The sequence below is a fragment of the Schistocerca cancellata genome, chromosome 7 (assembly GCF_023864275.1).
Source record: "Schistocerca cancellata isolate TAMUIC-IGC-003103 chromosome 7, iqSchCanc2.1, whole genome shotgun sequence".
In the NCBI taxonomy this organism is placed as follows: domain Eukaryota; kingdom Metazoa; phylum Arthropoda; class Insecta; order Orthoptera; family Acrididae; genus Schistocerca; species Schistocerca cancellata.
Genome location: NC_064632.1, coordinates 365938556 through 365959563, shown reverse-complemented (window position 1 = coordinate 365959563; position 21008 = coordinate 365938556). Strand labels below are relative to the sequence as shown.

Sequence of the window (21008 nt, the reverse complement as noted above, 5' to 3'; positions counted from 1 at the left end):
CTGTCTCCGCTTCCCTGTATGCTGACGACTTCTGCCTTTACTACAGCTCTACTGGCATTGCAGCTGTTGAACGTCAGCTACAGGGCGCGGCATCTCAATGCTCTGCGATGTTTGAGCCACACCCGCTGGGGCGCCGACCGATCTACACTGTTGCGGCTCTACCAGGCATTAATCCAGTCTCACTTGGATTATGGGAGCCTAGCCTATGGCTCAGCATCCCCATCTGCGTTGCAGGTGCTGGACCCAATCCTCCATAGCGGGATAGCCTTGCCACTGGTGCTTTTTGGACCAGCCCTGTGGACAGCATACTGGTGGAGGCAGGTGTCCCTCCACTGCGGTTACGACGCCAACAATTACTGGCCGCTTATGCTGTCCATGTTTTTAGCTTGCCCGGGCATCCAGATTACCGTGTCCTGTTCCCGCAGTCTGTCGTCCATCTGCCAGACCGTCGGCCCCGGTCGGGTTGTCCGATCGCCGTGCGCGTCAAAGAGCTTCTCTCCGGGATTAGGGGTTTCCCTGTTCCACCTCCTTTCCGGGCCCCTTTGTGTACACCCCCATGGTGTGTTCCTCGCCCTTGCCTTCGGCTCGACTTGGCACAGGGCCCGAAGGACTCAGTCCCTCCAGAGGCCTTCCGCCGCCGCTTTTCTTCTATCCTGGCCACGTATCAGGGCTCTGGCATTGTTTACACTGACGGTTCGATGGTTGCTGGTCGTGTTGGGTATCCATTAACTCTAGGGGACCATTTCGAACAACGTTCGTTGCCGGATGGCTGCAGCGTTTACACTGCTGAGCTGGTCGCCATCTTTCGTGCCCTAGAGTATATCCGCTCCTGCTCGGGTGAGTCCTTCATAATCTGTAGCGATTCCCTGAGCGGTTTACGAGCTCTCGACCAGTGTTTTCCTCGTTCTCGTCTGGTGATGGCTATCCATGAGTCCCTGCATACTCTTGCGCGTTGCGGCTGCTCTGTGGTCTTTGTGTGGACCCCCGGTCATGTCGGTATCCCGGGCAATGAACATGTTGACCGCCTGGCGAAAGAGGCCACGAGACAACCGTCTCTGGATGTTGGCCTCCCAGAGACTGATTTGCGGGCAGTCCTCCGCCGTAAAGTTTTTGGTTTTTGGGACGCTGAATGGCGCGATCGGATCACGCTCAATAAACTCCGTGCCATTAAGGAGACGACGACTGTGTGGCGGTCATCCATGCGAGCCAACCGCAGGGACTCAGTCGTCCTTTGTCGGCTCCGCATTGGCCACTCCCGGCTGACACACAGTCATTTACTGCGCCGGGAGGACCCTCCTGTATGTCGCTGTGGGCTGGCTTGGACAGTGGCCCACATTTTGTTGGCCTGCCCCCTTTTAGCTGTGGTCAGGCAGACATTTGCGCTGCCTGATACGCTCCCTGCCCTTTTATCTGATGACCCTGTTATTGCTGACTTAGTTTTACATTTTATTCTTTAATCTGAGTGTTTCTGTTTTATTTTCTTGTTTTGTGTTGTTTCTGGTCTTTGGCCTAAGGTTTTAAACTAAGTTTTTAATGTGTTTTCGGTGGTTGGCTTTTCCTTTTTTTGTTCCTATGGTCGGCCAACCACCGTCATACTCCGTGTGATTTTATTTCGTTTTGTCTGGCCATTGTCTCTGTTTCTTTTGTTCTCTGTCGTCTGTCTCCTATTTTGTTGAACTTTTTAATTCTCTGTGGCTATTTTTAGAATTTTGGAAAAAGGGACCGATGACCTCTGTAGTTTGGTCCCTTTAATCCTTAAACCAACCAACCAACCTACTGTCTGGCACATACAGTACTGTTCTTGCTACATCTCACTCCATGAAGGACATGGCCACACAGACATGTAATGTCAGATTCACCTCTCAGGTTGGAAAATTGCCCAGTGTCATGGTAGTGTCGCTGTCCCCTTGTCCAGCTGTGCAAAAGGCCATCAGACTCTCGCCTCATGGGGCAAAGTCACCAGCTGCACAACAGGCAGGCCGGAAAGGACAGAAGGAATACTCCCATCGAGACTTCCTATGTCCCCCCAGCCAAGCGACACCTGATTCTTCCTGTGCTAACCAGAAAGGCTCAAAGAAGTCCAACAAAGGCAAACAGTCTTCTAATCTCCTTCACCGACTCAAAGATCCCCATCAACGGTGTCACCATGAATTACCTTCACCTGTCCGGCCTCCATGTCACAGGTGCACACTTCCAACCGTTTTTCTGATTGGGCTCCACATGCAGACTGCACAAAGAAGCCGACACTTCTGTGGACCTCATGGAGCACAATCCTCTTGCCTCTGTGCCCTGTAGCAGAGTGTCTTCACAGGCTGGCTCTCAGCGGCCACCGAGGTGACACCCCTTCTTTTTTCCTCCTCATGACTCTCCTCCAATGGAACATTTGTGGACATCGATCCCACAAAGAAGATTTACAGTTGATTTTAGAATCCCAGCGTCCACTTGTACTCTGCCTTCGTGAAAGACAATTGCGTCCTCATGACACTTTGAGCTTTCGCATTTCTTTCTGGTCCATTTTGACATTCCCCCGAGTTCAGCATTCTGTCTCATGGAGGAGTCATGCTGCTCATACGGGATGACGTTCATAGTCAACCCATCTCCCTGACTACCCATCTTCAAGCTGTTGCAGTTTGCCTTTTCCTTCCTCACTTGACCTTTTCCATTTGTACCATTTATATCCCTACATCATTTGATGTCACTTGGGCAGACTTCCTCCAGCTTATGGGGCAGCTACCTCACCCATTTGTGCTATTTGGTGACTTTAATATGCACCATCCCCTCTGAGGTACTCCCAGAACCTGTCAGAGGTGCCCTCATGGCTAACCTTCATAATCAACTTAATCTATTCTGCCTTAACACAGGAGCGCTCATGTTCCTTTCTGACTCCTCACACACTTATTCCCCTTTGGACCTATCCTTCTACACTGCCCAGCTTGCCCATCATCTTGAGTGTCTGTGCTTTCTGACACCTACTTGCGCGACCATTTCCTATGTGCTATCCGTTTGTAGACTCCTACCCCACCTGTATGAACACCCAAATGGCAACTTATGAAGACCGACTCGTGGCTTTACTCCTCCCTGGCAACCTTTGACGAACAAGTTTTCCCCAGTTGTGATAACCAGGTGGAATATCTTATAAACGTTTTCCTTATTGCTGCAGAATGTTCCATTCCTTGCACCTCCTCTTTACCATGCCGTGTCCCAGTTCCTTGGTGGAATGAGGCATGCCACGACGCAATTCGTGTGCAGTGACGTGCTGTCCGCTTTTTTAACCATCATCCTGTGACAGCAAACTGCATTCATTACAAATAAATCCGTGCACAGTGTCGGTGGATTCTTTGGGATAGCAAAAAAGCTAGCTGGATTTTGTTCACTAGTTCTTTTAACAGTTCCACCCCCTCCTCTGTCATGTGGGCCAACGTCCAGCAGCTCTCTGGGACCAAGATCTATTCCCCAATTTCTGGCCTGACAGCACCTTGGTCCGCCATATTGCGGAAATTTTGAGCTTTTCCCACTATCACCCTGCCTTCCTCCATCAGAAACGAGTAGAGGAGGCTCGGGCAGTACCCTTCTCTTCTCAGAATCGTGAGTGCTACAGTGCTGCCTTTACTGTGAGGGAGATAGGTCATTCTCTCACTTCATTCTGATCCTCCGCCCCAGGGCCAGACACTGTTCACATTCAGATGTTGCAACACCTTTCTCATGTTGCAAGCAAGCACTTTCTGCTTAATATGTACAACCGCATATGGGCAGAGGGCATGTTTCCCAGATGCTGGCATGAAGCCACTGTCACATCCATACCTAAGCACGGTAAGGGCAAACACCTTCCTTCTAGCTACCGCCCCATCTCTCTCACCAGCTGTGAACATTGTAGGTATTGGTTCCATATATTCTTTTACATGGATACATGTATTATGTTTAGCGGAATCAAATCCTAAAACAGTTTACTCATGTCAAAAATGTTTACTGTTCTGTTGCCTAAATTATATATGAAATGTTACCAGGACCCACTTTTCACAAATGTTTTGAGCTAGTTGGGATGCTGATAACTGCTTCCATGTGTACCCCTTAACGAAGATTCTGGATTTGTTAGTACACTTCACATCCTTTGATCCTCAGTTTTCTTTGCTGCTACCACATGTACATTTTCTATTACCTTTCCCATTGTGTTTTCACCTTTTAGACTAGCCTGTCTGGATCTGGCAGTTGACAACCAAACTTGACGTTGGCAGACAGAAGACAATTCCTTTTTGAGTACTTGAATTTCATATTCAGCAGATTTTGAAAATAAATTGTTTATTTTATTTGTGTTTCAGATAAGATTAACAAATGGACAAGCCCTCACACAAACGTTTGGAGCAAAAGAACAGTTGGCAGCAGTTAGATTGTATGTTGAGTTGAACAGGACAGATGGAGCTGGACCATTCTCTCTAATGACAAATTTTCCTAAGAAAATATTTACAGATGATGACTACAATAAATCGTTGGAAGCTCTTGGTAAAGTATTAAGTTTATTTTTATTATTACAGAGAATAAGTGTGGTATATGTTTCGGAACTCATCCATTAAGATCTCTAGCATAAATTGTATGCTTGTTAATTGATTGATAGTGTGATGTTTAAATTGGCTATCCAGTTGGGCCGCAATGCTGAGGAAATGTAGCTCTTGTTTGTCCTGTTCTATCCTGTACAAAGTGTAAGAGAAAAGTAATGAGTCTGACTTTAATCTAGTAAAGTTTTTATTGTTTTCAAACAATAACTTTGTTCCCTTCAAAGTAGTTCTCTTCAGAAGCTATATGCCAGTGGAGTCATCATGTCCATTCTTGCTACTAACACTGAAAGGCTTTAATTATTAGGGCCTTTAATATGTTGGTCATATTCTTTTGAATATTCTTCAGAGTCGCAAAATGATGCCCTTTTGACATTTTTCAATTTCGGGAAAATAAAAATGTCACAAGGACTCAGTTGAGGTAAATAGGTGGAGGGGGGGGGGGCCTGGGGACCAACAGGGGTGTCTTTAGAGGACAAAAATTCTGTGACAGGAGTAGCCTTGTGGCGTGGGCATTGTCATGTTGCAGCATCCACTTATCTGCAGTATCTGGTCTCACTCGATTCACCCCTTACCTGAGCCTTTTAAGAACATCTTTGTAAAACACTTGATTGTCAGTCTGTCCTGGAAGAACAATCTCACAAGAGCAAGCACATGTTCAGCATTTTCATCAGTTTTTGAAGTTGAAGGTCTCCCTGAGTGACGTTCATCTTCAATTTGCTCTCTGCCTTCCAAAAATTATTTGTGCCAGCAAAAAACTTCTACTCTTGATGAAGATTGTTCCCCCTAGGCCTGTTTCAACTTTTCAAAGGTATAACTCACAGATCCCTAAGTTTAACATACAATTTGATGGCGTAGTGTTGCTCTAAATTCCACTTCTCCATTTTTGTAACATGCAAGAGAAACACAACTTCACTAATGGCACTCTCAAAAATCGCATGATGGCCATACGGAGCTGAAACTCAGACTGAGCATCTGGAAAGGATGAACACACTGGTCTACACAAGTAGAACAACACAACATTGCCCGATAGCTCACAATGTTGTCAGTCTCATGACTTTTCACACATGCCTCATATTTTTCCAGTTGATTCCAAATGCCAGTGTTTGTTTTCCAACTTATTTAGGTTTGTTATGCGTACCATACAAGGTGCTAATATACTTTATAACAGCTGTGAGTAGTTAGATTTCATGGATGACAAATCCAGAATTTGTTCTCGACACATTCCCCATTAACAAGAGAAATTGAGGTGCTGACAATTTTCTTTACTAAAATGTTACTAGAGGTATAACACTTTTTTTAAAATTGTGTATGTGTGAGAAAACTTAATGAAAATGTCAATAGCTCTCAGTAGTGTGAAGCAGTGATTCAACATTCTCATTCCGATTACATTATAACGTAAGTGTGACTTACGGGAAATAGTGAGAGAACAAAACTGCTTTTGGGTACTAAATTTTTTTTACATGATAACAGTCTGCAACTTCACAAATTGAAACTATCAAAACAGCTATCTGAAGCTATCAAACTAGAATGTTTCAGTGATAAGATTTGGTGGCACATAATAATTGTCACTCCATGACGATGTAGTGTCACTGAAATTAATTGCTTTGATCATGTCATGTTCAAAACTGGTTTCCTTAACTTGCTTCGTATTGAATTTGCAGTGACTTGAAATGTTTGAATTGTAATTTGCATTAAAAAAAGAAAATATTTACTTACATCAATAATGTTATTGTCAAATAAGGAGTTTCATGGGCAGGTTGATGACTCCAGCTTGTTACGTTTCTATTCATATACATTCGTGAGTATGGGCACTGTCTGAAAATGAAACAAGGAATTGTGATGGAAGCAAAGAAACTGTCATGGAAGCAGCACAATGATAAAAATAATGCACATCAAATGTGGGAAATCTGTCATTAAAGTCCCAATTTCCTTAATGAGCCCAGACAAATGTGAACATATAATAATTGCTCCTAACTTCATTGTGGTTGTACCTGTTAGTTCATTTACAAGAGAACAATAATGCATACGCCCTGACAAGTCAGCCATCTGCTGTGGAATAACTTGTGATCACACGTTTAACAGAAGCCACCTGAAATTAATTTGTATTTGTGCACTTTCTCATTGCCACTTCCAGAAAGAAGGAATAAAAGTAGTAGTTTTGTTTCCACAATTCATACTTTTTTGTGATTCAGTTTTTGCTTTTTGTAATGGTATTTGATGATGGTAAGCCTAATGTGTAGAGTTGAAAAGGCCATTTAAAGGCCACATTGTATCAAAGGGAAAATTGTCTCAAGAAAACTATAATGTCAGTGCTGTCAATACATTATTCTGGCTTTTAGAACTAATAGTTACTTCTTCAAGGAAGAGGGAGGGATTAATTGGCCAGTGTTGAAAAGGAAGGACAGGTCACTCAGAATTCAGGACAGGAGTGACTCATCTTTGTTAACCTTCTCCAATCTATCCCTTTCCACTCCCCGAAGAAGGAACTATTAGTTTCAAAAGATAGGATATTGTGTGTGATTTCTAGAGACTGGAAAAAATTTCATTTTGCAATAAATGCGAAATAGATGCGAATTCTGCCTCACAGTGTGAAACTGTGAAATTACCTAATACACTCTCTGATAAAATAGTTCACCTTGATACAGTTCATTACGAAATGGTGAATTGTATCAAGGCAAACTATTTTATCAGAGATAGTTTGCAGTAGCTTTATTTTCTGCATATAAATATTGAAATGTAATCAATTTTCAGTTACTGGTATTTCTATCATCTGGCGAAGTCCATTTTGGAAAGATACTGTGTGTAAGGATCTGCTTGCAAAATAAAAAGTTTACGAATGCAATGACATATCAGTGCATTCAGTGATCTGGTGCCATATCTATTGTGGGCAGTTGTATGGTCTATTTAAGATAGATGCTGCGTAATCCGACACATTACTCAGCCATGGGACCTAGCATTTTAAAACTTAGAAATGCGTACATTTGTTCATTAGCTAAAGCTCAAAAGACAGTATAATGCAGGAAATTTTAATGTGGCAAATTAGGTGGCGAATGTTTTGAACTGTGATAGACCCAGTACGACTAGAAGTCGGGCGTGAACTACATTGTTAACAATAGTCTGCTAACCTCAAAAACCAGTTACACAGTAACGATTCCAGAGTGTTTTCTATTGTGCATTGCTCGTTGTTTTCTTGCCTTGTTTTAAATAAGTGAGGTGACTAACCGTGGTTCATCAAGGATTTCGATTACGACCCTTACATCATCAGGAGAGATCGGCGATCCCTGTGACAATGTGTGTAATTTTTGCTGTGGGCTGATACACTGTGAAAGTGAGGAGCAGCTTGTTTCCCCACACTGCTCGTCTTCCTTCTGGATGTCAAAATTTTAGTTTGCTTATGCTCACGGCCATCTGCCACTACAGCTTATAGTGCCTGCACTCTGTGCTGTAGCTTTTGGAAAACAAAACCTGTAACTTTTTTTGTCTCCGCCAATGTTCTTCTGCTAATGCAGGCTGTATAAGCTCCAAGACAACCAGGAAATCCAGGAAAAACATGGAATTTTTTCATCCAGGAAAAATGCGGGAATTTTTTAGCATTCAGGGGGATTTTTCACTGTTTTAGTTCCCAGTTAAATTTTTGTAATTTTGATAGGTAAGAACTGGTATTCTGTTACAAAGACCTTTACTACTACAGAATAATACTGCAGCAATAAAACATAAACGAGAGAATAACACCGAAATAAAACTTCAGTTACATGCACTATGCACTATTTACACCCACAAAACGCAGTGCATACACAAGCGTCTGGCGTCAGCAAAATGTGTCACAGACTAAGCAACACTTCGTAATAATAAATTGCTTTCAATGCGTCTTTCTCGTGGACCTTGTTTCGATGAGGATGATGTCACAACTGTTTACACTTCAAACAAGTGGCGGGAAAATATTGCAAGTGGTGGTTTGAGAAGTATTCCTTTCAAAGTAACTTACGTTTCAGGCAAGATGAATTTGTGATGCGTTTCTTAAATCACAGAGCGTTAGACTCTCATTCAAAATTTAACACTGAGAGACAGGTGCTTAGAAAGATTTTGGGTTCCAAAAGACCAGCCAATTATGCCATTACTTAAAATTTTACTGGCACACTTGTGTTTCATGTCTTAAAGGATAAAAAATGCTAAAAAGACCAAATTTGAAGGTTAGCTTGTCACATTTCTTTTAATACTATCATGGTTTACAAAGTATGCAGAAACATTGGCAAAAGTATAATTATTCTTCAAAAAAACTGCGAAATGAGTTCTTGAGCAGTTCCACACACAACACGTTTTTACGCAAAAGTTGACAGAACGTGTATTCAGCCAGGTAGCCTTGAAATGTTTGGTGCACAGCAGTGAAGTTCATAATCATGCTTGTCAGAAATATTCCACTGCTGCTATTCAATTGCTCTGCTTGTAGCTAATATGTATGCATATTAATGTTTCTTATTTGTGTGTTTGCGCTACTTACCAATGGTGTTGCTATAGGCTGACTTCATCACGTGTCCTATTGCTCTGAATATCTGCTGTCATTGGCTGGTGAGATTGTGTGACATGAGCTGCAAATGGGTGACAAAATTGTGTTGCAATCTAGATTTCAGTGCTTCAGAAGCTATCATGCTGTATTTGGTGGAATGTGTGTGTACTTTCATAATACGAAAATATGCACTGTAAATTTTGTCGTACATCAACGATCTTTACAAAAGTGTTGTTCCTTGCTGGGTTTCATTTCCGAAAGTGTCAGGAAGTTCTTTGCTGTATATAAAACCTTCACTATTCAAAGGATTGAAAAGTTTGTCACTAAACACAGAAAAAAATTACTTTCCCCTAGGGAAAAGTGAATTTTTGCTTGGGAAAAAGTGTGTTTTTAACCGGAAAATCCAGGAAAAATAAATTCATGCATGGTGCCAGAAAATTGAGCTTGCCTATATTTACACCAAGTGTTTGGTGGAAGTGCACACAAAGCATGACATGGCATTTCATCGGTTGATATTCGATGAAAGAAAGTGCTCCACACAGCTCTTTTCAACTTCTCTAAATTTTCACAGTTATATCAAATGGCCTTCCCATAATATTCCTGTAATTCATCAATTACTTTGCCCGTTAGTCTTCCAGCACATTCTCCTGTCTTGCCATCAGACAGTTTTGTGTTACCCAGCTTGGTTTTCAGGTTACGCAGACGTGTTCCCATCCTTTTCTTGACATGTCCTACACACTCAAGTTTTTGTATAGGAACATCATATGGCTTACTGTTTTGTACTGCAATGAAAGCCTTGCTGTCTCCATCACCTAAGTACCGTAATTCACATATCTGACACCTCTCTCCTTCCGCGAACGCTGGAATATGTACTCTCCTTTTACCTCATTCCTCTTCTTGTGCCATCATAATTTTTTATACACTGCTGCTTATGAAGTAATCTGTTCTCCTGGTTCACTGTACAACCTTGGCAATACTTACTGTGAACTTCAAAATCCATAACTTTTCCAGTGTCAATACCTATTGCAGATGTAAAACCATTTTTAGAACTAAACCCATACTTTTGTCAGGATCCATCCACAGCAATGCTGATGTCTGTGTCACCCTCATTTCGTTCAACAGCTTCTGATGCAGCAACCATTGAATTTTCAGCCACAGCATTTACAGAGTCTCCAATTGCTGTTACATATTTCGTATACCTAGGTGGTTTTGGCAAATTCATCACAGTGCAGAGAACATTACCAGCCCTTGCGTCTTAATCAATGCACCTAAGGCCATAGAACAGTCTCTCATTAGTTTCATACAATTCGTTACCTGAACAGTTTTGATGAAGTATGAAATGCTTTTTCATTTTTGCACTTCTGACATTTAATTATTAATTTAGACACAGCACCAATTCTAGCTCCAATATCCTCATAACGTTTAACTTCACCACCACAAAGATAGCAAGAGACAGTTTCAGAAAAAACTTGTGCAATGATTTGCAGATCAATAATGACAGTGTCCATAGTATCGTTACTTTTATCACTGTTGCCCATTTCTAAAGTTACTTTCCTTTTCGATGCACATGGGGGCTTGGTCACTTCAGAAACATTATTGTGGTTTCCTTCCCTGCTACCACACATGTTTTCAAGTACTTCAGAAGAAAATGCAAGTCTCACATATCTGTTACCCACAAATTTGCGTTTCTTGAAGTTACTTTTATGGTTAGTTATTTTATTTACGTATAAAAAGCAATAGAAGCAGAACAATTGATTACTACAAAAATAGCTGATAATCATGCTACTTTCAACGAAAAATAGTATCAGAAACAAAGGACTGATTTGTTCATTCGTAATGCCAACTTCTGAGACGTGGCAGTAGGCACAAAACAAAGCAATTCACAGCCTTCTAGACTGTATAGTTTCCAAAATACAACTGCTCGGCTGTGGCAGTATATGCGTAGCCGCAAAATTTGACAGTCACACGTCAGTATTAAAAATATTATGTGAAGGTCTCACAATTGTCTGATTTTAATGTATTATATACCAAAATGTTCAGGAAAGTCCAAAATACGTTATGGAGTAGAAAACAGAAAATGTCAAATTTCAATGAATTTCGTGTACAATCGGAGATGCATTCAGTTCATCGGTGGGAAAGTGCTACTGCTATTCGACAGAACAATCATTTTTGAAAGCTCAAATACAGCCAAAAGAAGAGCCTTTCAGAAGAAAAAGGAGTTAAAGTTTTTGCAAAAGCAAACATTCCAGTCACAAAGTTCCCAATCAGTACTTTCTTTTTAACAGTCAATTTCAAAGAACAAAGGCTTTGTGTGTCTTCACTTTTAAATTTGTGTGTTTAGTCATTTACCCCAAAAGAATGTAAATTTTTGCCAAAAATAGATGTTACAGTTTCTGATACCTAGTAATTTTGTACGTTATCTATTGACAGTACTGATATTTCTCCTGAAGATAAGTACTAGACAGCATGTAAATGTCCAAGTGGTGGTGGTGGTGGAAGAAGAAGAAGATAGACTGACACCAATACTGATACAGCGCTTTCCCGAAGTGTTCTGGTTAGTGCCTATTCAGAACTGGGTAGCCGAGAGGCAAATTGTGTGTCATATTCATTCTTTTCTTTTCTCGTCTCAGATTTAGTCTCATTGTCTCAGATTTATTCTCACTGCCAGGATAGACACAGTATCGTGGTAAATTAGCCATAACACCACAACAGTAAGAGGCCTGCCATCTTGGTTCAGTGATCTGCTGGTCTGCACTGGAAGGATCCTAACTTTTATGGATGCAGCCTTCTTCTAGTCCTGCTTCTTGTGCATCAATTTGTACAAAGAAATTAATGTGAATTTGTCTGTACTGGCTAAACGCAGAGCCAGAATATGTCTCTTGCTTATTTTTGACACTGTGTTGGGATGTGCTTGTCTTTCCATTGTTTCAACCACATATATTTGTGGGTGTTGTTAATATGCTATAGTCCACAAATAGGCCATGCTGTTCTTATTAATGTCCATAAAACATGAAGTTTTCCCTCTCTAAATCACTTTATTGGATCCAAATAGTATTATGGGAGCTACTAATTGAAATATGTGAGCACAGTTACTAAGTGACTACAAAAATTAACATACTATTTTCATGGATAACATGTTTCTAAAAATCATTTTATTCCATTTCTAGGTCTAGTGCCTTCTGCTGTGGTCATTGTTTCACGGGTGCAGCATTAACACCAAAGCCATCTTCAAGCAGCTGCACTCTTTTTTTCAAGCTAATTCCATAAATGGAGATTATATATTTATGGTCTAATGCTGTACATTTGTTTTAAATGTGTATTTTGTTACTGTATATGTCTTGGCAAGTTAAAATAAAAATGGTTGATTTTTAATGTTATTAATTTTTCAAAGTTGACAAGTACTTGGCACACTAAAACTTGTTACAGTACACTTTGTTGTAAAGATATCTTCCTGCCACTTCAAAGTGTACAGGTGTTTGTATTGTCATTTGCTGTAATTAATCTTTTCTTATAAAACAGAGCTTCAAATGATGTTATTCTTTTATGATTTTTATAAAATAAATTACTGCAAGAGACTGAACATGTGGAAAGGCCTGAAAATGCAATAAACTGTGAGATACAGTAAATATATTGGTTTGATTTCAAAGATATTTTAACTGTGGATATATCCAACAAAAGTAACCACTCAGTCTTTTGGTGGTTGAACTATTTTACAGACACACAACTAGCTTTTGAGCTGCTACTGTTTGTCAAGAGCAAATGCACATACGCACTCACTCTCGTTAATGCACACGCCTGTAGCTGCATCACCTCTGGCTAACAGCAGTTTGAAGGAGGTCTGAGGTCAGAATGGAAGGTAAGATGTATGGCTGAGAGGTATGGTAGAGGGGGCAGGTTTCTGTCAAAAGATGCAGCAGTGTTAGAGTGGTTATGAGAGAGTTTTCTTACTACAAGAAGAGCAGTAACTTGAAAGTTAAATCTCTGTGGTGGTGCGTGTGCCTATATACGACATGTCAATCAGTTAGAGATGGTTACCTTTTCTCATCTTTGTTTATTGTTTACATTCTGTAATTTTCATTATTGCAGTAAAAAGGAACATTATTTTTACATGTTATCCTAATAATATTCTGCTTAGCTGCCTGGCTTAAAAATATTTGATTCAGTTTTTTCCCAAGTATCAATGATGTACAGTGGCGGTCGAAATAATAGAGCCACCTCTATTGACGAGATTAAGAACTAGGATATCTATTAGTACGCGAAATCGCCACGAGTGCCGTGTTGTCAGTCCCTTGTAGACAACATCAGGGAAGACGTTGCTGCTATCTTTAGTCGTCCGAAAGGAAGCGTTTGAGCTAGACGTGTGACAAGAGGCATAAAGGTAAGAATCTTGTGGGTCAAAATAATAGAGCCGCTTTACACATGTGCCTTTAAATTGATTTTTATGCAGTTGTTTTGTATGTAAATTGACGTGTGGTTTTGTTTACATTCGTCTAGATGGGCAGAGCAAAGCATACCAGTGAAGATGAGCGTATAGTAATGTTCCGGATGTTCAAAAGTGGGATGTCCATGAATAAAATAGCCAATGTCTTGCACGTTTCGCGAAAACGAGTCCAGAACGCCATGAGACGGTCAAAACAAACAAAGCCGCAGGTGGAGAACAGGGGGCGACCTCGTGTAACTACTCCTCGCGTAGACAGACTCATCACTAGGGAAGTGAAGAAAGACCCATTTTTGTCAACACCACGACTGAAAGCCATTTTGTTTAGCGACGAACATGATGTTCAACCATCAACCTCAACGATTCAAAGACGACTGAGATCTGCAAAATTGAATGGGCGCATTGCAAGAAAGAAGCCACATGTTTCACAAGCTAATGTTCGGAAAAGGTTAGCCTTTGCCCGGAGAAATGAACAAAAACCTAATACTTGGTGGAGGAACATCCTTTGGTCCGATGAATCCAAGTTTAATAGGTTTGCCTCAGACGGAAAAGTCTATGTGCGCCGCCCACCAAACCAGGAATTTAATCCCAAGTACACTTTAAAAACTGTGAAATACGGTGGCGGAAGTGTTATGGTATGGGGATGTTTTTCGTGGTACGGCATTGGTCCAATACACCGTATCAACGGCATAATGAACGCAGAAATGTACAAAGACATCTTGGCAAATGTGATGCTGCCTTATGCTGAAGAGGAAATGCCGCTGAAATGGAAATTTCAGCACGATAACGATCCAAAGCATACTGCAAGGATCATAAGGCAGTTTGTTCAAGAGCACAATATCGAAGTATTAGAATGGCCACCTCAGTCCCCTGACGCATCACCCATTGAGAACTTATGGGAGATCTTAGACAAGAGAATCGACCGCTCAAAAGCTACATCTTCAGAAAAACTGTGGGAAGAAATCCAGAGAGCCTGGTATGCGATCAGTAGTGACGAATGCAGGCGTTTAGTAGACTCTATGGGTAAGAGGTGCAGGGCAATCCTCAAAAATAAGGGTTACCCCACGAAGTACTAATGCAGTCCTATGCAAAAAAGACTGTTCCTGTACGTTTCATAAGACTGAGATCAAGTACAATATATTTGTTTCAATTGGCTCTATTTTTTTGACCCTGTGGTCTGGTATTCTTTTGAATATTATTGATTATTACTGATTATTTTGTGTTGTGTTATCGATATAACTGACTATAGTACAATGTGACTCGGTTGTAATGGTTTCCATCATAGTTCAAACATGTCTAGTAATAAATGTGCACTTTATTCCAAACCTTTGCCAGGTGGCTCTATTATTTTGACCGCCACTGTATGTGTGTATTAGGCTGTGACTTCAGAAAGTAAGTTCTTTAGGCAATTGGATCAACTGGATACAATGAACAAGGGAAAGAAATGGAAGTAAGTGTTGGACGTATGAATGTGAAGAGAGAAAAAAGATGATGACCTAATCACCTACAAAAAATGCCTGGAGAAGCAAGTAGAATAAAAAGTTGGAAGAAGTGGCCAAGGATTTAAAATAAAGAAGATGAAGTCAGGGTAGTAGCTTTACTTATGCAAACTATTAGTTCTAATCAAGACATAAAAATGCACTTCCATTAATTATGTGTAATACTGTTGTCATCCAAAAGGCTGAAACCATGTTCAATATACAAAAAAATCATTATTCCAAGAATGAAGCAATGGAAGTTTGGAGCAGTACACTAGTGGATAATGAAAATTTTAAATAAATAATTTCAACTATCTTGTATATTTGCATCTGCCAAATCAAAAATTAATTCAGAAATATTAAAAAAAAACTTTTTTCACGTTTATTAGCGTAGGGTGCTGAAAACAGTGATTGAGAGAATTTAATTGTGTCAACAGTTGATATAATTGCTTTAGGTGATTGTAGTCTGTGATTTCAGGAATGACAAAAACATTTAACAGTGAACTTTCCCTCATGATAATGGCTTTCCCACCCCAGTGAAACTTTGCTCCAACAGTGGATAAGCAAAAAGATTTGTTATGGGTAGAAAATGTTTTGCTCAGTTGCCACAGGAGTAGAAGCTTTGTTTAATGTAGTGTGTTCTTCAGCTGTGAATTGACAAGTGTAGGGTCAGGTAATAGTATGTTTTCTAAAGCATTGTGTTTCAAAAGGAGGAACATGTCTTGCAAATGTGTAGATGATTAAAACATTTTTTTCTTATGTTTGTGCCAAACTCACTTTAAAAGTTACAGAGGGGAAATTTGACTCTTCAAATTAAAAGAGTTTACAAATGTTATTTTGACAATAACACAGACAAGAATAAGTTTGGGCCTCCAGAAATCTTTTGTGCCAAATGTGTAACATAAAAATGGACCCCTCATATACCTTTCGCAGTCCCCATGGTATGGTGCAACCCTAGGGATTCTGTTTGACAAGTATATCTGGAATTAGTTGGAAGTCTAAACATACAGTTAAATATTCATCTCTAAAATCAGCAGTTCATCCTGTGCCTCATGGAACAGGCCCACACCAGCTCCAACTGACAACAAAAATGTGACCGAAGATTTGATTTCGAATGCACTGACAACATTGGTGAATTAAAACAGAGTGACCCAAAAATTGGCATTTGTTCAATGACCCTTCAAAAATCAGCTTGAAAGGAGTCTTGCTACATAATGGAAATAATCTTCCATCCATTCCTAAAGCTCATGCAGTTGGTACGAAGAAAAGTTGTATGACTACACATCTGTTATGCAGTATCGTATATGATGGCTATTCATGACAGATGTGTGGAGATTTTCAAGTGATAGCAATTCTGTTTCTATAACATCTTCACTGTGCAAAATTGTGCTGCATCGTGTGCATGTGGAATAGCTGAGATAGAAGCAAACATTATATTAAGAAAAGCTAGCCTTAGAGTCATTCAATCCAGGACAGGCAATTGTTGTTCACCAACCTGACAAAATCTTGTCATCTCTATTACATATCGCACTAGGTTTGATTCAGAATTTGTGAAATAAGTGGATGGTGATGAGAGTGCATATCTGTTCCTAAAAACAAAGTTCCCAGAGACCAGCGGAACGAAATTGAAAGAGTGAATATTTGTTGGCCCTCAAATTAGGGAACAAAAGATTCACTGTCTGGATGTCTGTTAAATATGCAAGAATCAACTGCATGTTTCTCTTTAAAAATATTGTAAACTTTCTAGGAAACAGCAGGTTTGGCCATTAGAAGAACTAATCAGCAAGTGGATTGAGAAGTATCACGTCATGGAATTCAATGACATCATGTGTGGAACCAGGAGTGCACTGTTTGGAATGCCAACTGTCTTAACCGGATAACCGATGCATTGACTCGCTCTAATCTGAACAGCTATTCTGATTACTTCTAACTTTAAGCATTAACAGGGTAGTGCAGTGGTTAGCACTCTGGACTTGCATTTGGATGACTCTTCAAATCCCTATCTGGCCACACTGATTTACGTTTCCAGTGATTTCCCTAAATAACTTAAGGCAAATGCGGGGATTGTTCCTTTGAAAGGGCAACACCAATTTCCTTCCCTGTCCTTCCTAAATCCAAGCTTGTGTTCCATCTCCAATGACATTGATGTTCATGGGATGTTAAACACTTATCTTCATTCCTTGTTCTAACTGTAAGCTGTTGATCAGTGTCTGAAAACTAGAAACGGACCATTTGCAAAAAGACCAAGAATTTTGTTCACACTACGAGTCAGGCACATGCACATAGCTACTCATTTGTGATGTGTTCTGTGCTTTATTGCCCTGTGTAGCGTTCTTCAGGTAAATATTAATTTATTAATTCATCTTCTGATAATCTTCCTCACTGTAGCTAAGGTAAGCTCATCTATACATTCTTTTGTTTTCTTACATAGTTCACATTTTTTTAGAAGCCTAACTGAACCAATCATTAAAAAATTGAAAACTTTGTCATTTAAAATATTTAATCCTGTAAAGTTTTATCACTGTAGTAAATTGCTAATGTGCACTAGAAAATTTAATTGCCTGTAAACCAGTGCTCTGAAAAACAAATTAAACCTGTTGTCTGAGTGTCTTCTCTATTCATTTTTTTCACAATACAAGTCTAAAATGTTACAGTCAATTTTGTTAACAAAAGGTACATCTAAACTCTGCAAGCCACCATATGGTATGTGCTGGAGAGTACTTTGTGTATCACTCTTACTTCCCCTTTTTCCTGTTACAGTTGTGAGTGATTTGCGGGAAGAACAATTGGTGGCATTCTCTGCATGAGCTTAAATATCTCTGATTTCACCTTCACAGTGTTTTCGCAAGGTATAAGTTGGAGGAAGTAATATATTGGTTGATTTTCTTCAGAAAGTATGCTTTTAAAACTTTAACAGTAAACCGTATTATGATGCAGAATGCATTTCTTGCAGCATCTTCCACGGGGGTGGCTAGAGCATGTCCATGGTGCTTTTGCACCTACTAAATTAGCCTTTAACAAAACACACTGTTCTTCTTTGTATCGTCTCTGTTTCTTAAATCAGTTGTAATCTGGTACAGGTCCCAGACTGATTAGTAATATTTAGGTGTTGTTTGAATGAGGGTTTTGTAAACTCTCTCCTTTGTGGGTGTACTACATTTTCTGAAGATTCTTCCAGTGCATCTCAGTTTGGCATGTGTCTTATCTGCAGTTAGTTTCATGTGTCTGTTTCGCTTTAAATAGCTCCATACGCATACTCTAGACTTTTATGGATATCTCCTTATGCATACTCCTAGATATTTCATGGATGTGACTGCTTCCAGTTATTGTTCTGCAGTCATACAATAACGGTTTTTCTCTGTATATTTATGTGCAATACATTTGAGGGTTAGTTGCCACTCCCTGTGCCAAGTGTAGATCCTCTCCAGGTCTTCCAACTTTTACTACAATTTTCCAGCATTGCAACTTCTCTGTCTACAACAGTGTCATCCACGAAAAGTGTAATGGACCTTTGACATTAGGCACTAGGTCATTTATATATACTGTGAAAAGTAATGGCCTGATGGCTTTGTCTGGGTTATTAATAACGGAGAGAATCTTAACCTTCACACTTCTTAGTGCAGCATGTGTTAAGAGTTTCGCCTGTGTAGTACAGTGTAATGTAATTCACATGCTGCTGTGTAGAAATAGGCTTGTAACGGACTCACACATGAAACTAAAAATTCTTTCTACCTTTCCTTTGGCACAAGCTACACATTTTGTGGAACTGTGAGATCAGTCTCATTGCCAACAGCTGCAGTGGGTTAATGCTGTATGTTTGGCAGCTAAGAGGTTTATTATTATTAATGAATGATAAAAGAAATCAAAAAGTTAGCAGCCAAAAATGTTTTCCTGTGAATTACATTTGTGCATAGTCAATAATATTTCAGTCCCATATGCAACAAATTTCTGTATTGGAATACAGAATGTCAGTACTAAAATTAAACCCAAATTGTCTTTGAAATATTTTAGCATGTTCTCTGCTGACACATGCAGACAGTGTGATTCTGAAGTAGTTTGTACTTCTGTTCCCAATTAATTGTTTGGTATAAATCACCAGAAAATAAGATTCATTAATTCTAATGTAATTCATATGAGATTATCAGTGTTATCCCTACACAATTTTTAACCCTGAAGAAATTTGGTTTCTCACTTGTGATCTCATTAGGAAAGACATTATTGAAATGAGTTCTCCTAATGCCTGTTAGCTCCATATTGCATATGGGAATTTTGATTAAATAATTACTTATTTAATAAAGAGTGTATCACATTTAAATGTGTAATAATAGACTATACATTTCTTTTTGTAATATATCACACTTCCTCTGGCTTTGAAATTACACTTTTTAGTTTAGCAGTTTCATGTAACATTTTCATCTTTTTTTCTTGTCAATTATCCTTTATTATTTTTTATCCCCTCACTTGAGGAATTTTACATTGTCACAGTTTTATTTTAGTTGTACTAAAATAAAGGAAGAGAGAAACAGACTAATTTGCTTTTTCCTGGTATTCACTTTTATTAAAATAAAGAAAGAGAGACAAACTAATTTGTCTTTTCCTGGTAAATGTGGAGTTGAGCAGATACGAAGAGAGGTACAATCAGATAAAGAGTTTTGACAAAATAAAAAAAGTTAGTCTCCAAATAGGACGGTGTACCCTACACTAACTATTTAACATATCCAGTTGTTTTATATTTGGTAACTGAAGAAACCTTTAGAAGCAAAGACAACTAAAAAACACTTTATTGGATGAGCAATTTTAACAGGGCTGTGCTGTCATCATCGTATCTTATACTTTTTGAATTCTTACAACATATTATTCTTCACCTCATGTTAGCGTGTCAAAAGGCTTATGTACAAACATAAACATAACTATATAGCATCAACTGCAACTAGTCATGATCACTGCTAGGTGGCAACTGACAGATAGTGTGAACACGATGACCTCAATGTACCCGGTGTACCGGTATGACATGAGCGTTCTTTTGTAAAATGAAACACTAATTTTAAATTGAAAAGTGAAAACATTTTATTCAAAGTACTGACCATTGCTTTCTATATACGAGTATTTTGACCACCTTTCTGGCAATTTGTGGACACAGTGCCAATAGAAATGTTTGTCTTTTGAAGCAAACCAATCAGACGCCCTACTTTCGACTTCTTCGTAGGAATCGAAGTGTTCCTCAGCCAATGCGTGTCCCATTGATGAAAATAAATGATAGTCGGAAGGGGCCAAGTCTGGTGAATACGGCGGGTGGGGTAGCAGCTCCCAGCCAAGTGTTTTGATTGTATCCTGAACCAGTTTTGCTTTGTGTGCAGGTGCATTGTCGTGTAAAAAAATTACTTCTTCTGGCCCATTCTGGTATTTTTTTGATCAATGCATAGTTCAAATTGATCATTTGTTGTCTGTAGCGATTAATATTCACAGTTTCACCGAGTTTTAGAAGCTCATAATACACCACACCTTTCTGATCCCACCAAACACAGAGCATTGTCTTCTTGCCGAATCAATCTGGTTTTGCAGTCGACGTTGATGGTTGTCCCTGATTAACCCATGATTTTTCGTGTTTAGGATTCTTAAAATAAATCCATTTTCATTGCCAATAACAATTCGATGCAAAATTGATTTTCTTTCATGTCTTTGAAGCAAAATTTGACAAATGGTTTTTCGGTTTTCCATCTGTCTTTAATTCAATTCATATGGCACCCATTTCCCACACTTTTGGATCTTTCCCATAGCTTTCAAACGGTCAGAAATTGTTTGTTGTGCAACATTTAGCATTGCTGCCATTTGCTTCTGACTCAAAGTATCATCTTCATCCAATAATGCTTGCAATTCGGCGTCTTCGATCTTTTTTGGTGGTCTTCCACGTTCTTCATTTCTTACATCAAAATCATTATTTCTGAACCGTTGAAACCATCTTTTGCATGTTTGCTTCTGATAGAGCATGATCACCATATGCCTTGACAAGCATTCGATGCGACTCTGCAGCACTTTTT

At 39.5% G+C, this 21008-nt stretch overlaps 1 protein-coding gene across 1 annotated transcript in view; it reads left to right on the top strand.

Annotated features, from left to right (window-relative positions):
* Window positions 1-12429, top strand: part of LOC126092304 (UBX domain-containing protein 1-like) — a 69904-nt gene extending 57475 nt beyond the window's left edge. The window contains exons 6-7 of the mRNA XM_049907827.1: window positions 4317-4497; window positions 12222-12429. Coding sequence (XP_049763784.1) covers window positions 4317-4497; window positions 12222-12268 — 228 coding nt within the window. The 3' untranslated portion in view covers window positions 12269-12429. The remainder of the gene's footprint in view (window positions 1-4316; window positions 4498-12221) is intronic.
* The last annotated feature ends 8579 nt before the right edge of the window (window positions 12430-21008 follow it).